Source organism: Balaenoptera acutorostrata, chromosome 14 (genome assembly GCF_949987535.1).
Source record: "Balaenoptera acutorostrata chromosome 14, mBalAcu1.1, whole genome shotgun sequence".
NCBI classification, from domain to species: domain Eukaryota; kingdom Metazoa; phylum Chordata; class Mammalia; order Artiodactyla; family Balaenopteridae; genus Balaenoptera; species Balaenoptera acutorostrata.
The window spans coordinates 81,194,581-81,212,723 of NC_080077.1; the positions used below are offsets into that span (position 1 = coordinate 81,194,581).

General features: G+C 35.8%; 1 protein-coding gene across 6 annotated transcripts in view; it reads right to left on the reverse strand.

Annotated features, from left to right (window-relative positions):
- The window catches only part of MYO6 (myosin VI), a 139,759-nt gene that overhangs the window by 20,028 nt on the left and 101,588 nt on the right, over positions 1-18,143 (reverse strand). For 2 of the 6 annotated variants that reach the window (XM_057527750.1, XM_057527748.1), the window contains exons 22-32: positions 15,059-15,189; positions 14,894-14,971; positions 12,959-13,088; positions 11,149-11,239; positions 10,287-10,437; positions 8,588-8,796; positions 7,844-7,922; positions 6,839-6,999; positions 4,581-4,607; positions 4,141-4,170; positions 1,376-1,414 (exon numbers count right to left, since the gene is read on the reverse strand). In XM_057527750.1, coding sequence (XP_057383733.1) covers positions 1,376-1,414; positions 4,141-4,170; positions 4,581-4,607; positions 6,839-6,999; positions 7,844-7,922; positions 8,588-8,796; positions 10,287-10,437; positions 11,149-11,239; positions 12,959-13,088; positions 14,894-14,971; positions 15,059-15,189 — 1,126 coding nt within the window. Of the gene's footprint in view, positions 1-1,375; positions 1,415-4,140; positions 4,171-4,580; positions 4,620-6,838; positions 7,000-7,843; positions 7,923-8,587; positions 8,797-10,286; positions 10,438-11,148; positions 11,240-12,958; positions 13,089-14,893; positions 14,972-15,058; positions 15,190-18,143 lie in introns of all 6 variants that reach the window. The other 4 variants (XM_057527753.1, XM_057527752.1, XM_057527749.1 and 1 more) reach the window with 3 other exon arrangements.

The following is an 18,143-nucleotide window of genomic DNA, read 5'->3' on the forward strand; positions in this document are numbered from 1 at the left end:
TCCTTTTAGAGAATAAAAATAGCATACTTCACCCTACATACTTAAAAACTGTTAGACATGATGATTTTTAGTCACTTACAAGCCTGGCTAAAGAATAATGTGTGCCCATTTAGTCCTTCCTGCATTTTCATGGTTAAAATCTGTTTCAAGTTTATTGCAGAACCTCTTCTTTTCATAAGCTGGGTGACTGGCCATTCTCCATGGAGCTTTTTCTTAATTGCTTTGCTCAAAAAGAGCCAGCTGTGTGTCAGCAAGGTTTCTCTATTACCCTTAACAATAAGTTATGCTTTTAACATTATTCAAATATTCTCTTTTTTTCCTACATCCTGAAACCACCATTCAATAAACTAACAAAAAAATTATTTTTTCTTCCTAGCTCTTCTACCAGTCTTTTCTAGAAGAGCAGCTGAAATCATGGGTTTTTGTTGTTGTTTTCTTTCCTCCTGAAAGAGAAACTGAATCTACACAATATGGTTTTATAGACTCTCAGAATGTATACGAGATGTTGATATACATAAGGTGTTTTGATACTTTTAAAAATCACACTGAATTCAAACTATTTTTGCTTAAAATGTCTTTACTATTACTAACTTTTCATTCATATTACGTCAAACAAAAATACACCTACTAAAAAATAGCATATTCAGCATCCTAAGAAGTACACAAATCAAATTCATTTAAATGCTCCCCCCTCCAATCTTTGGAGTTATTAAAATAGTAAAATGAAGGTACACCTTCATTTACTGATTAGTTAGACTTGTGATAAAGACAATCATGTGAAATACAGAGTAAGGTAGTAGCAAAACTGACTTTTGATTTTATAAAATATATTAATTTTAACACTTTCAATTAACTCTGCAACTTCAGAGTTGAAAGTTAAAATGTGATTGATTCATAGCCACTTGATAATGGACCAGATCCTGCTGGGAAGATATATTCCTTGGTGGCTCAACTTCTACACCGGTGGCGTTCCACCCCTGTGCTGTGGAGGACAGGGGCTGCCTGAGCCCCACTCTTGCTCACGTCCCCTGCAACCAGGCGCAGCAGGCCCAAGGACGGGAAGGGCTCCTCTACTGAGACTGAACTGGTCGGGGCTCATGGTGAGTCCCACAGTACTACCAACAAGGAATAGCCTCAGCCAAAATGCCAGTGGTATCCCCACTGAAAAATGCCAATTTAGAGGAACACTGTTTTTTTTTTTTTACCTTTTTCTATGTCAGTGCGGCCTGAGGGCAGAGTCACATTTCTTGTACCGAAAATTTACACGGAAAGGACAGGCTACTCATATAACAGGTTCTGGTCCAAATAACGAAAAGTAATTTAAAAAATATGATTTTGAGGTGACGCTTATTTCCCCAAATTACACTGCACTAACCTACTCAAAATTTCTGACATTTCTTTCGCCATTTGTTCCCTATAAGAGAAATGATAATACAACATAATTAGATAAAAGACAACTATACAAATTACTTAAAAGATCTAAAAGTATAATTAAAATTTATATTTTCAACAGGATTATTGCTTCATTAACCATACACTATTATTTTACTTCGTAAAAGTCGATAATATACTTTTCAATATATATATAGCCATACAATACAGCAAAATTTTTGTTTAAACCCAGTTAAAGTTACTTGAACTTCACTTTTGCAGAAACTTTTAGATAAAATCTCATGAGAGCCATGCTTCTGTGATACTTTTATGGATAGAATATAATCAGCATGTTCTAAATGCATCTAAATGTAACTTGGCAGGATACAGATTCTATACAAGGATTTTTGCACCGGGGTTGCTTAGTAAATATTAATTAGACAAGGTATAATAGTGGTAAACCAAACTGATCTATTTTACAGTGTCAGAGTTTAAATAAGAGTCTGATATACTCAAAGCTCTAAAATTCTGAATCAAAGCATGCCTAAGAAAATTCAAATGCATCAAGCACTTCCTAAGATCTGAAGTGTTCTGACCTTTCAAGGATAAACATTTCCCAATGGCAAAAACTTGCTTTTCTTTTATTACCCAGAAGAGTGTAACTTTTCTCAAAATTTGCTTAATTCTGTGAAATGGAATGTTCATGTCATCATGTTCATCAACTTCATTAGTATTTTATTTTCCTGTCCTTTGTGCTCTTCCTTTATAATTAATCATTTTCTCATTCATTCTATTCATCAGACTCTGGTAACCTCAAAATCTTGTTAAGTCAGCAAAAATCAAAAGAAAAGAAGATGGCTATGTTTGCCTCAGGGCTCAGTTTTCCGGATGCCGGCCAAGAGCTGGGACCCTGATTATAAAGGAGCAGAGGACTCTCTCTGTCCTTGTGAGGAACACTGGCTAAGGTTCGGTGCTGACAGAGGTCTAGCCAAGCAAGCACAGTCAGAGAAAAACTAATCTTTCAAAACTGATGATCAAGGGCAACAAACGCAAAGTAAAAGAACACAAATATCATCAAATAAAATCAAACTAATAAGAATTTTCTAACTTCACATTTCTTTTCCCACAGCAGATTTCAAGGGAATGCACGGCCTTTCAAAGCTCTTTACTCCAAAGTCTGTTCATCATGTGGAGATTTCATACGCAGATGCCCTCACACCACCCACGCTGGACGGGCGATCTCTACTGATTCAGCATGCCACCTGGGCATGTTACTGCTCTAGGAGCTGCACCATATATACTGGATAGAAACGGCTCCTGCATCCAGGCGTTTTTTTTTCCTTCTGATTTTTCCAACCTATATGCAAATGCTCACAGTTTCACCTCAGACATCAGTTGGTTGCTAGGCTTAGTTAATTCGAGCTCAAATGTAACTGTGAAGCAGTGGATGCAACGGCACCCACTCAGAGATAAGTTTCAAAATCTGGGGTGCGTTGTGGGAACAATGATGCTATGAGAGTCCACTGCTGGCATCTGATGAGGTGAGGGGTCAGGGATGTCAAATGTCCTGTACAAGAAGAACTGCCCCATGTCCCATGTGACTTTAACATGTCCACCAGACATATAGAGGTGAAACGCACATATACACATAGTTACATGTAAACTATAGACACATAGTTATACATAAAGTTCTACATGTAAAACAACCCTCTTTTTGCATGGTTTTAATATTCACAGAATTTCTCTAGGAATTTCTCCACTATTGTATAATGGAGAGGACACTGTATTTAACTCTGTTCAGAACTTTACAAAGGACTGTTCACAATTTCGTGGCATTTAACTGACTGATACAACAGTCTTATATCAATTTGCATTTGTAGCTGCTGCACTCATGGTGATTCTATGTATATGTGAAAACATCTGAGTACCTGACCACGTTTTCCGGTAGTTGTAAGCAAGCACTTTCATAGTAAAGTAAATATAATAAAATAAATAATTATAAATTACTGTCCTTTTATTTCTCTTTTACATGTATTGTTTAGAGAGAATTATTAATGTAGGTTGCATCGTTCATAAAGCATCTGTTATTGGTACTGGGGTCTGAACCATCACTATAAGGGGTACAGGTGGAGTCCTAAAAGCTATTAAAATTCAGATTTTAAATATATTTCAAAATTATATACATATAGCACATATGTAAAAATATACGCAAAAATATATTTTATGCATATAAAGTATAATTTATATGTATATCCCTATTGCTACTTAGATTCTCTCTCTGTGGGGAGATTTTCATAACAAAAAGATACACGAGCACCAAAATGAGCATTACGTATATAACTTTAGATTATGAGCTATTTTAGATATTAGCAGAATGAACTATTATATATATGGAAAACTAAGCTATCTGCCATGACTCAAATACTTTAAGTATTTTATTTATTCTTATTTATATCTCTACTTCTACTTTTATAACGACATAAGTAAGGGATAATTAAAAACACATAAAACAAGATGGGTATTAAAGTTTAAACAAAGTGAGCAAACACAAAGAAAGAAACCAAATCATAAACTACTGTGATTGAGCACCAAACAGGAGCATTAAACATTTTTCCTGGGCAAAATAATAATTATGATGATAATGATAATGATGTAAAATTTACTTCAATGAGGAAAATGTTTCTCCTAAAAAGTATCCACAACCTAATAAAGAAGAAAAAAAAAAAAAGGTTATATGATTAAATCAGTTTTAAAAGGGAAATGACATACGGTGTTATTTTGGGTCCTGCTCCATTAATCCTGTGAAAAGAATACGTATATTTTAGTCAATACTATAACCAATTCTGAACTGTGAAAATCTGGATTGTGCCAAATTTGTAATTCAGTGACTTTGCAAATTGATTTTAAAAACTGCATTATCTCTATTTAATCTATGTATGAGAACACTCAGAATTTTAATGCTTTTAAATCTTCATTACAAATGATTAGAAAAAAATAAACTAAAGGCATTCTGTGAAAATTAAAGAGTGAATATATTACATCTAGATTAAAAAACTATTAATGTGAGGTTTGTGTGCTTGTTTTTAATAGAATCTAGATATTACTTTATAATTTAAGGTAGTGTGAAATCATTACTTTGCATCAGGATCATATGTGTAATTGATTGAAATATTTTAAAATATATTACGTATGCAGGAAACAATTCTTACTTAGAAGTTACTGGATGGGAATCCAAGCTGGAAAAGTAACTTGAAATTGTTTTTTAATGTATCACAGAACCCAAGAACATTTTCATGCCATATATTAAGAACAGAGTTTAAGTAACTCTGGTTCTTAATCATAAAGAGGTTTAATCATATGAGAGGTTCTTAATCATATGAGAGGTTCTTACTCATAAATGTGTTAGAAAGAATTCAGTGCTAACAAAGGTAACATAAACATTCAAAAACATTTAGATGTAGCCCATGGAGTAAGATAAAATGATCAAACACGGAAAATCTATAGACAACATCATATCCACAGTGAAGTGCTAATGCTTTTAGCACAGTGTATAAAATAACCCGGCAGTTCAGTAGGGAAGGAGTTCATGGGGACCTGAGGGTCAGCTCTCTTCCTGGAAGAGAGCTGGCAGACAGGACCTGAAGGGACGGTCCAGGGAGGGACACCATTCCTAAGGCTGTCCCACAGGAGAACTAAACTAACTCTTCTGCGGTTCAAGTCATAACTGCTTGAGTATCTCCTAATTACTTGGTAGTGGTCCCATTACCAAGTTAATTCTGTTTAACTTAAATCATAGGTAACTCCTCCCTTAAGTTAAAGGTCCTAAATGGTCCACTCCTTCTCTGAGACTCACGTTGGAAGAAGTGCATCTTTTTGAGGATGAGAAGGAGCCCACATATGAGACAGTATCTTACTCATATTACCTGGAATGACACTGGATAGAGCTAAATATTTCAAATGCTTAAACATAGAGTTAAGCCATAAACACCAACAATGACTCCATTAATGAGTCTCTCACTAACAAGCTTCAACCATAATAAAGTCAGCTCTGTCAAGTGCAGGACTTCCTCACACATATCAGGGCCACTGCTCGGTCCATTAGGAGCCTGGCCTAGGCCACTAGTCAGTTATCCACAAAGGCTCCGCCAAGCCACCCAAACACAGGTGGAAGGAACCGAACAGCAGCTGAGCTAAGTCTGCAGTTACAAAAGCCACAGGCGAGCAAAAATATCTTAATTATAGTGAAATGTTAATAAAGAACCCAAACAGTGGACCCAAACCAAAGAGCTTAACAATTATTGTAACACATAGGCATATTCAGTTTACTTAAATATAACTTTTATATGCAATTCAGACTCCAGAGCTCCCCGATATAATCATTTACTAGAAAAAGTGTGAAGGCAACGTACTCTTTTTCTTCCCTATCTCTGTTTTCAGCTAAATAAAATCTAATCACCACCTTGCAATGTGGTGGACCAAGTTTTTTTTTCCTTTCACAAGGAAATAGCAACATCTAGTGGTCGTATTTTAATTATTTTGTCGTAAACAGTGCTCTGACATTCTGACAAGCATGGTTACACCCATCTATGTGCCTCTCAATATATATACAATATAGATACCTACACATAAAGGAACCCTACAAACTAGTTTGCTTTGTTTTTACAAATAAATAATAACCATAACTAACGTTTCTACATTCTGTATTTTTAAAAAATGAATCTGTTATAGTAAAACCTTCCTGCAACTTTTAATAAGAACTTCCGTATTCCTCCACACTCCATACTATTTAGAGACAATTCAGAAATGTGAGGAGCCAAGATATTTCAATGTGATTAAGCTTTCTTCTTGGAAAGGGAAATCTATTTATTCTAAATCATGGGGAAGCTGGGGGCAGGGTGTGTGTATGCGTAAAATTTCTAAAGTGCTAGGGTATATGACATAGTTTTAAAATTTGCATTAGGAAAGTAATGAATTCCAACCTCAAAAATTATTAAACTGGATTATAACATATTCAGATTTTTATGCCAGTGTTTTAACAGCAGATACTTAGAAGTTATTTGTCTACGCTTTATACAATACTCTTTGATAATTTCAGAGTAAAACTTAAGATATTCTCTTAAACTACTCAAGAACTGAAATATCAGCTTTAATTTTCAATAGTTTAACAGTTTGATGAAACCAATAGCTTCATTCACTTGGGTGGTGTAAAAGTGAATATAAATAATTTTTAAACGGCAACTATACCAGGACCTAAGGAATAGGACTTCCGCCGACCCTAACGCTGGAAAGAGGGAGGCAGGGAGGTCAAGCGGCAAAGCCCCGCCCCCTCCACCACCCCCCCGCAGGAAAGCCCCGCCCCCTCCACCACACCACCCCACCCCACCCCACCCCCGCAGGAAAGCCCCGCCCTGTCCACGGCCGCAGGAAAGCCCCGCCCCCTCCGCCTCCGCCTCGCCCCGCGCGGTACCTGCGCAGCACCGGGTCCACCTGCGCCTCGTCGCTGATGAGCTCCGCCTCGCTCTGCGCGATCCGCAGCGCCAGCTCCCGGTCTCGGCGCTCCTGCTCCAGGACCGCCTGCTGCTGGGACTCCTCCTCCCGCTGCCGGGCCAGCTGCGCCTCCACCTCCGCCTGCCAGCACAGAAGGCCATGGCAGCCGGGCCCCTACACTTGTTTACCTGATCATTCCCCTCACTACGTAAAACTGTTCCATACACTGGTTTTTTTTTTTTTTTTACTAAGAAATACCTACTGTTTAACCAGAAGTCTCTTCTATATTATGATTAATGCTACCTCGTTCCCCAAACCAAGAGTCCACCATTCTATCACTAGAGTATGAGTCTCCCAAACATCACATGAGTATCCTAGGTATCACCTTCACACCAACACCTACACAGCAGAGGTCAGGAATTTAAAGTGTTGGCTGTGCTCAGGATGAATCAGAAAGCTGAGACAGACAGACACTCAACTAGGGAATCAATTATTCTCAGACATGGACTTTTTAAAAAATGGGGGGTAGGGGGACTATCTTAATCCTAACCTATTAACAGCAGTGTCTACAAAGTTATAAAACAACATTTTTAAAACATTATATAATGTAACTGAATATTGATCTGACTTTCCCCCTATGAATAATAACAACCTAATACTTATTGAACAAGGCACTGTTCTAAATGCCTTAACACGTGTTAACTCATTTAATGCTCACAATCACTATTTATCTCCATTCCAGAGAGAGAAAACTGCGGCCCACATCGTGACTTGTGCAATGTCACAGTTTCTGTCAGTGAGGGGCTGGATTTGAACTCACTTCCCTAGCTCCAAAGTCCCATCCCATAACCACTTGAGAAACTGCCTTCCGCCTCTAGAATAAAACAATGACAATTTATACCTAGTAAATCAAGATCTTCTGTTTTGTAATTTTGTAGATTTCATTTTGATAGAAATTCAGTCTGATTGCCTACTGAGTACAGACCTGAATACGTTTTTCATCATCTTCCCTTTTCTTTCTCTCTTCTTCTTCTTGCTTTCTCTTTGTTTCCATCTCAAGTTTCCTAAAAAAAACAGAATACTCTTCAAAAATTTAATATAAAACAAGAAATCCTTCAGAAGAAAATTTAACTATTAATAAACAAAGGTTACAAAATGGGAAGTCAAATTAACCTCCTGGCTATAGACATTATCAACTTATTTTGAAAAATAAAATAAAATCTAACTCTACTGACAGCAGTTCTTCAGAAACAAAACAAATACAATGATATTCCATAACCTTTAACATCTTTGGATTAACTTGGTCACCAAGCTACTTGTAAGGTCCTTATCACAATGCTTCTCTCTACTCCTTCTCCAATTAGACAATCTTATATTCCTTCCGCCTGCCCTACTATGGCAAGCTTCCAAAATGCCATCAGTTTTTAAACTGCAGAAAAGAAGTACCTTCTTCCTAGATTATAAAATAATACGAAAATCATAGTTTTAAAAAGAACTCAAGAAATCCTCAGGTGTAAGAGTTTAACCAAAATTCAGATTACAGTTAGAATCATTTTATGTTATAATTGTAAAATGAGCTTACTTTCTCCATTTTCAAATTTACTCTAAAACTAGTATTTAAAAATAAGAATATGACTTTTAAAAATAAGAATATTCATTGACCACCATCAACACGAAGAATTCACTGTCCTGTCAGCTTCTAATTCGAGGCGACAACATAAACCCTTACATCCGCCTTTCCTCCTCCTCCTTTCTTCGACGTTGTTCATCTTCTTCACGTCTTTTCCTTTCTTTTTCCATTTCTTCTTGGATACGCCTCAGCCTTTCTGCTTCCTCTTCCTGCTGCTTTTTTTTCTGTAATGCACTGAGGAGGACCTCTGAGCTTTTAACTAGCGCATCATATTCTTTTTGTATTTGTTCCCTTGTCATCATGGTGGACTTAAACAAAACAATGGACATGTACTTAAAAAGTTATCTCTTCTGATACACAACGATATGAATATACTAAACACTACTGAATTGTACATTTAACAAATGGTTAAGATGGTTAAGTTTAGTGGTATGTGTTTTTACCACAATGAAAAGAAACCCAACATGCACATATACAAAGACTGGAAAAGCTGGTAAGCAGTAAGCCCATTATCTTTTCATACTGTTTAAATATTAAATATTCAAAAATATTTTTAAAGTTATCTCTCTGCACAAATATTTGAGTCTATTTCCTATCAATCAAGTAATCAAATATCTAAGGGTGTACTGTGCACAGACCAATACACTGTAGTTCAAAGTTATTTTTTAAGGAATGATTAGCTAATTTTGCTAGAGTTTACTACTCTTTAACAATAATGTTCAAATAATACTTCAGGGATACTTAAGAAATTATCAACTACACCCAAAACTGATGGATGATTTTCTTAAATGTGGCTGGGTTGATTTTAATTGATTTAATACCACATAAAGGGGATGGCTCTTGACAGATTTGCAAAATCAGCTAAGGCTAACCAAAGTGTTTTCATTATTCTCTTGACTTCTTTCTCCACTCTTCCTCCAAGATTCATCACTGTCTACATAAAATATCTGTAGAAAACATTGTAAAAGCCTCGGTCTGAGGTATTATATCCCACATAATTGCACTGAATTATGAAAGTAGATGAGAAAAACATTAAGACCCTAAAGTACAACAGAAAAAGATATGAACAGACAGAGGGAATATAACTAACGAACAAGCACATTGAAAAAATTTTCAGTCCCGCTAGTAATCAAATGAAAATCAACACCAAAAAAAAGAGGCCCCCTTTTTTTTTTGCTACAAAATATGGAGGAAAACTTATTTCGTAACAGTTAAGTAATTTATGATATAGCCTATATGAAGCTAACGGAATAACAGGAACGAGGCACTAACATAGTGATAGGGATACAAAATTAAATGTACATGATAAGAACTATGCAAAAATATGTACATATAAACTAAGATTGAGAGGAATATGCAACAGTATAATAGTTGAATGTGTTAGTGTCGGGGGTAAGGATTTGGGGGTGATTGTCTCCAGATTTTCAATAGTATTATATTACTTTTATAATTTAAAAATTAGTTTCTGAAAGTAGAAAAACATGAAACAAAATTAATATGCATTAATCCTCTCTCAGTAATGATTTTGCAAAAGCTTACCAACAGAGTATAGTATTTTAGTTAGTATTTTGGAAAAATCTTTCCTAGCAACAGATGAACTGCACAAAAATTGTCTTCTTTTTAATATTTTTGCAATGAAAATTTTCAAATACAGAGTAAATAATATGTTGGGCATCACTTATCACTGAGACTCAACGTCTGTAACGTTTTGTATCTTTAAATAAAGGACACTACCAATAACAAAAGGTATTAAAAATTATTTTTAAAGGTCAAAGTCATTTGGATTAAAATTACATACCTTAATTTTGGCCATTAAAGCATCAATAGAAATTTCAAGGTCCTTGACCTGTTTATTCATCTCTGGTTTTCCATCTTTCAGTGCACTTACTACTTCGTTAAATTTATCAAGCCGTTTTTTCAGTGTGCCCACCTTAACCAGGCCATCAATGCTGTAAAGATAACAACACTTCATCAGAGTTTAATTTTACCATTTAATGCTGCAGACAGATTTTTCATTTTAATAAAATACCAAACATATTGTTAAACAGAAGATTTCACTTCTGTTTTCATGTTCTTCAATAGTCTCTTTTTTTATGATCTTTTGTTGAGGGTAAAAGAAATCATCAAATATGGATGTGAATGACATTAATATGTGTCAGTAAGATTTAAGCCTTCTACACTTACACTGAAAAATTTGAGAATTCAAATTATAGAAAAACATAAAAGAGTAGAATCAAATAAGAAATAAAGACTAAACTGACAGTGAGACAATATAATTCCTACAGGTAATCTTGAAAATTATGGTCAAAATATTAATGAGATGTTTTTAAAAACAATGTCAATTTGACATTTATCAATAAACTCAAGTCACTAAAATAATCAGAATAAAACAGCTTCTTTCAACCTTTTACAGTGTTTACATTTTTCTAAGCTACTTCAAATCCTTTTATAGAATGAGGCAAGTAATGAATTAATGAAGCAATTAATTAACTAATGTCCAATAAATAACATGAATAACAGACTAATACATCTTTTACAAAGAACATGAGACAAAAGGAAACTCTGTGAGTATGCAAACTGCTCTTCATTATGACTTTATGCCATTTTATATTAGGGTAAATAGGTTTTTTTGGATTCTTTAGGCTCTCTATTCATCTTACCGAGGTTTGTGTCGTCTTTTGCAAAGCCACATTCGAACAGTTTTCTGCATTTTAATGCAGGCTTCAGCTCGATATTTTATTTTGTTTTTCACTATGTGTAAGAGGAAAACATAGTGACAGAAAATTACTTAGTTTAAATCAGACATACAGGATTTTTAAAAACTATTCATTTCCACAAAGCAATTCTCAAGAAACACAAAATCTTGATGAACATATTATATCAGACATCAAAACTGGCAAGTTTAACATTTCTTTAGTTCTTTATACTTCTTAAAATAAAAAGCATATCATGTATATGGCTAGGTGTACATTTTAAATATATTATCTCCTTGTTATGCTACATTAATGCGTCCCAAATTGTCCTAGGTAATATCGGTCTAGGAAATGGTAACAGGCGGTGTCTTGAAAAAAGGATTCACCTGTTAAATGAACTCAGGAAAAGCTATGCGCTACACCTCCTTCTGGAGATTCACAATGAACATACTGAGTGAGGTCTCTAAGAATGCTACAATAAAGGACTCTACTTAACTTCAGTTACTCGATACCCTAGACTGATCTGACCTGGAGACATTTTTTTCAGAGGTCCCCCATTAACATGCTGCAAAGATCCTGTCTACTTACTGACTTGACCACTGCACAACACCGTTCACAAACGAACAGCACAGCAGAAATAATTTTAATATAATACGTTTTCCATCATAATGCAATGTTTAAAGCTGAAGGCGTTTAACTATAGTGACAAGTGTGTTCATATTTCACTTGGAAAGTGATGGGAAAAGAGCTTCTGTTGTCTTTTTATTATTATAGTTTTGTTTTTATTTATATCACAGTTGACTAACAAAAGACCTCATGATCGCATGCACGTTGCTTGCATGATTCCTTATCATTAGGTCAAAGGAATTCTTTTTTATTAATAAGCAGCAATGTACTGAATCCTCTTCATGTGCCTAGCACTCTTCCAGGTACTGTGGAGAGTATGCCTGGGGCAGGGGATTATAAATTTAATCAAGTTACTAACAATACTCCCTACAACTAAAGGTTTGCTATAGACCATCAGGTAACCCCAAATTACTCTGTCCCTCATCCTTGTTTTGGGTCAGAGATAAGTAGTTGCTACAATATTTTAAGACTTTAGACTTTGCCCTTTATTAAAGGAAGCTGTAATCAAAGGCTTTTAGTTAGAGACTCTGGGCAGATAAGTCTGGGAAGCCAGGAAAACCAGTTTGGGAGCCACTGAAGCTACTATGCAAGCTGGAGAGAAGGGCTCCAGTAAGGCAATGGCAATAAAGAGTGGAGAATGTACAGTGTCTGGAAGGGGGAATCAACAGAGCTTGCTGACTGGCGTGATTTCAGGGACAAGAAGAGGCAATTACGACTGCGACACTTTTAGCGTGTGTATTCTGATGATGCCATGAGGGTGGAAAGAAAAGTTCTGGCTTCAGTCTGAGAGACTGGGGTACGGTGTGGGGAGCAGGGGAGAAAGGGAGAGGAAAGGAGGGTGGGTGGAAGAATCAAGATAGTGAGTTCTGGGTTTTTTTTTTAGGTCGTGAATGAAATTAATTATCATATAATGCATGCGATTAAAGAAGATAAGTATCATACACTCACAAAACTTAAAAAAGAAAGTCCACAGGTACGAATTTATTACATACTACATGTAAGGCGTTAGGGGAGGAACCAGGGACACAGCATGAATAAGTGACACAGTCCCTGCTGTCGAGCGCTCACCACCGAGGCAAATGTATAACATTCCACAAACCAGTTCATTTCCAGAATAACTGCGTATCTCGGAGTGGAAGGAAACACCTACGTTTGATGACAGACAGTGAGCACCACTGAACCTTCTTCCAGCGGCTGCAGATGAGCCAGTGATGGACCCTCTTGACCAGCTCTGCTAAGTGGTCAGGGTCGGACTTCATAATCTGATCAAATTCTGCAAACTAGGAGATAAAAATCATTGGCTAACAGTATCAAAGGACAGATGTGTTTAAACACACAGAGAGATACAACATAACTGGAACTCAAATCCAAAATCTAGCTTTCTGGAAGTGGTCACAAGCCCATTACACAGACATGTCTCAGTGGGGAACACAGCAAACCCAAGCACACTTGGCTGAATTTGGCTGCCTTTCTCTTCCTTCTTCCAGGATCTTTTTTTGCAGTGGTTGGGCTGGGGGGTTACTCACTGCTAGTTCGCAGGCTCAATAGGAAAAGTAGAAAAAGAATCTTAAATGACCACTGCAGATGGTTAGCAAAAAGGTTTTATGGACAAAAGAATGAAAACAGGTCTACTATCTCTCTGAGCTGGCTCAGCCATATTCTCAGATCACTGGAGAAGTGAAGGTCAGCTCTATCAAATCAGGTACCACCAAAACTACTGTGTCTCTTCCGATCCCCATCTTTACTTTGGTCAGGGGTAAGAAACTGCTACTAAGAGACACACAACACAAATAAAACATCTACTAGGTTATTAAATACGAAAATGCATTATTTCCACAATTTACCACCAAATTACATACTGATTTCTATCCTTTACCAAATATCCCACTACAATATATTGAAGATGTCACACATCTATCAAAATAACAGTTTCTTATAATCGAAATTAAATTAATGGTAATATAATGAGATTAAAGATCTTTGAAAATCTGCCTTGCGCTTTCACTGTATCCTTCTGACTGATAAATTTTTCTGGAGGCAAATAAGACCAAGTGCTTTACCAAGCTCTTAATTCTAAAATAATTACTACAGTCCTGAAATGAGAAATGTTGAGTTTATGATAAATATGTGTGATTACAGCTAAGCCAACTATGAATACTTATATTCTTAACATTTTTTCTTTTATAAGAGATCATATAACTTCTCTGCAGTAAAAATGTTCACAGGAAAGTGCATACATTGGTAATGCATTACACAGATTTAATTTCATGCCCCAAGATGTGAAGTCAGATTTATTTATTATGATTAATTTAGCCTTCAAGGAACTAGAGATATTTATTAATGATTTTGCTAAGTCAAACAAGTATAGTTGTCTATTATATAATAACAATTGTGTTTAAAATTATGAGAATGCAATATTCAATCAATATTAAAGAAGTCAGGAATGGTGAAAATATTATAAACAGATTGTGAAGAGCATTTAAGTATTTCTGTATTGTATATATTTAGTTATGAAATATTCTATAACTCAATTTTGTATCCTAGTACAGGACTAGTACAAGAATCTGTAAATACTAAAACTAGGGGTAGCCTAAGAAAATTATGTTACATACAAAAGTATTTATACAGTCATTCCTTCTACGATTTGACAGAAGTCACCACAGACTCCAGTCCAATTTTCTGTATGTTACACATCTATCAAGCTCTAATAGATCTCATTCTCACAATGAAGACTCAAAAGTACTGTGAATTTTTTAATTACTGAAGACGGAATATGTTTTAGAAAAGCTTTCAACTTGTTTAAAACAGAAGTATCTCAGGTTAACCCTTATTTAAGTAAAAAATCCAACTAAACAATCCTCTGATTCCAATACCTCCAAAGCTGGAAAAAAAAAAAAAAAAAAAACCTGTACAGAGTACTAAATACATTGTAAACTTCTCACCAGAGGGAAAATTGCGTGTATGTGTGTCACACACATACGCATGCTCTTTAAGAATAATATAAATCACTGAACACTTAAAAATATTCACTGACTCCGACTATCCTTATTAATTATGTTAAAGTTTAAAATAAAAATGTATTTACCTTGCCAGGTCTAAAAAACACTTTTGTTAACCCAAACTTGTAGTCGATTTCATTTAAGCCCAAAGCTTTAAAAAGAGCCTGAAAAATAAAATTTAAATGCCAATTAGGGATTAATAAGAAAGATAGTTTATAGCTCAGATATCTCAATTTAGGTAGTATTTGTACCTTACAAAATAGTCTTGGATCTAATCTTGCGAGTTTATCTGGCATATACTTCTTATACATGTTGTAGAGTTCGTGAAATGAAGCCCGCGATGGGAAACCGCCCTGCATCAAGTCCAAAACAGACACCATACCTACGTTCATAAACAAACATAAGTTTTACTGCCAATCACCGTGCAGAAGTCCAAGGATAACTTGCAAATGATCAAAGAATTTTATAAATTAAAAGGGGTAATTTACAGAAATTATCAGCAATGAAATATTACATAGAAAATATCATACTTATACTCAATATGTCCCAGCTTACCCACCACCTAAAAACTACTGTAGCCAAATTTCATCTAAAACTAGCTTGACTAACTATTTTCTAGAGACAAACGACTGGTCTCTAAAAAATTCAAATGTAGTTTGTGTCTTTTTTTCCTGCTGGAAGCCTTTGTGTCACAATCACGGTATACGAGGCAAAGATCTGCATTAGGCTATTTTCCAAGTCCTGAGGTTGCTTTTGGAACAAGATTCCTGGTAAGAGTCTCCAAGACAAAGTCAAACACATTCCCCGATTCTCACCAGCGCTTCAAGCAAACGGAAAAGATAGGAGAGCACACTTTCTCACTATAAAGACCCCCTTTCACTCACCTCTCAAAGGAATTAGTCTACTGGGGTAAAGGGTCTATAGGATGACTATCTATATTCAGTATGACTCTACTAAGTGATTAATTTGAGCCTTGCGTCAGTGTGAGCTCTTCATGTCAGGAAAAGCATAAAATAGGGAAAGGCTCAACTACTATAGATAATGCCAGGACTTTTGTTTATAGGAAGACCTGGATTTCAGTCTACAGGACTATTTAAATCAATGAAGAAAATAAGATAATTCAATAAAAAGTGTTAGGGGCAAATGGCTAGACATTTAGAAAACAAAAATAACATCAGATCCTTACCTCACTCCTTATACCAAAATAAATTTCTGCTGGTCAAAAAGTTAAATTAGCAAAATAAAATTATAAAATATTTTAAAATGAGTGGATTTTTATTTTAAAATAATCTCATTGGAAAGATAGCCTCTCTAGGCAATCAGATTGAATCTTAACCTATCTGATTGGCAAAGATGTAAAACCCCAATAGTACCTGGGGGTGATGACGGTGTAGGAAAACACACACATACATTCTTCATGGGAGAGTAAACCAGTGCAACAATTTTAGATAGCAGTTTGGAATATTTATTTATATTATTAAATTAATATTAAGTGTTAATAATAGATATCTATCCCTTTGACTATTTTCCACTTTGATGAATCTATCCTACAACTTGTCACGTATGTGGGCAAAGATATGCACAGAGAAGGTCTACATGTTCACTGGGTCACTGTTGGTAATAGAAAACACAGAAATCACTTAAATATTAATTAAATTATAACCGTATGATAGAATATGATATATTTATTAAAAATAACATGGCAGAGGTTTAACAAGTATGAAAAATATGTCCAAGACACAGAGTTAAGTGGTCACCCCTGAGAAGTGAGACTTCTTTTTACTTATATTATTCTGTACCATTTCATTTTTGTTACAGTGAACATATATAGCTACTATAACTTAAATATAATAAATATATATTATATGCAATATATAATTTATATATAATACTATAATGTATAACATTATGTATTATAATTAAACAAAGTTTAGTATTAAATTAAACGTAATCTTAAATTAAATTTAATATAATATAATGGAACATATAAATGCAATTATTCCTATGGAGAGCTCAGATCTAGATTTAGTTTTTGGCTCTGCTTGGAGAAATAAAAGTAAGGTTTGGTTGATATTGTCACAATTGTTGGCCATTTTATTTATATCAAACGAACAAGTACCCTCAGAAATGTGTGCATCCCAACCTCTGAGTCCCTTGGCTTGCCCTGTAGCTGCAGACAACTAGGCTCACAGAAGTACATTAAGAATTTCATGGGGCTTCCCTGGTGGCGCAGTGGTTGAGAATCTGCCTGCCAATGCAGGGGACATGGGTTCGAGCCCTGGTCTGGGAAGATCCCACATGCCGCGGAGCAACTGGGCCCGTGAGCCACAACTACGGAGCCTGCGCGTCTGGAGCCTGTGCTCCACAACAAGAGAGGCCGCGATAGTGAGAGGCCCGTGCACCGCAATGAGGAGTGGCCCCCACTTGCCGCAACTAGAGAAAGCCCTCGCACAGAAACGAAGACCCAACACAGCCATAAATAAATAAATAAATAAATAAATAAAAATTAAAAAAAAAAATTAAGAGCTTTGAGATATAATTAACAAACAAACAAAAACAATGTTCTCACAACAAGCAAGCTATGGTAATTATATTACCTGATGGGACTCTTAGCTAACACTGTGGTGGCAATCCTTTTACAATATGTTAGTGTATCAAATCAACACGTTGCACAACTTGAACCTACGCAATGTTATATGTCAATTATATCTCAGTAAATCTGGAGGAGTAAAAGACACACTCTTTAGGTCATATCAAAGGGCCTTGGGGAGACTTAGATTGAGAATATGTAGCTAGGTTGTCCAGTGTGACAGTTGCTAGGCACATGCTCTGTAGTTGCACTAGCCACATGTGACTATATTTAAATTTTTTAAAATTAAAATTAAATACAAATTAAAAATTCAGTACCTAAGTCATACTAGTCACATTTCAAGATCTCAGTAGCCACAAGTATCTAGTGGCTACCATACTGGACAACACAGGCATAGAATATGTCCACCTCCATGGAAAGTTATACCGAACAGCACTGACCAAGAGTGAGAAGGGGAACAGGCCTAACCCAGAGCTTAAAACACTCTAACAAATAATATCTAGGTAGAAGATGACCCTGCAGAGGAGGCAGGAATGGCCGGAGAATTCAAAGGAGAGGCAGGGACACACGCTGTTTTAGGCGCTGAGGAAAGGCTATGTTATGGGGATGGGGCAGAGGCAAATGCTGCCGGACTCCACTGAGATGAGGTCTGAGGAAACATGTGGTTCAGGATCAAGGGAATCACCGGAAACCTTATCAAGAATTATTCTGACAGATGGCCTACAGACACATGAAAGAATGCTCAA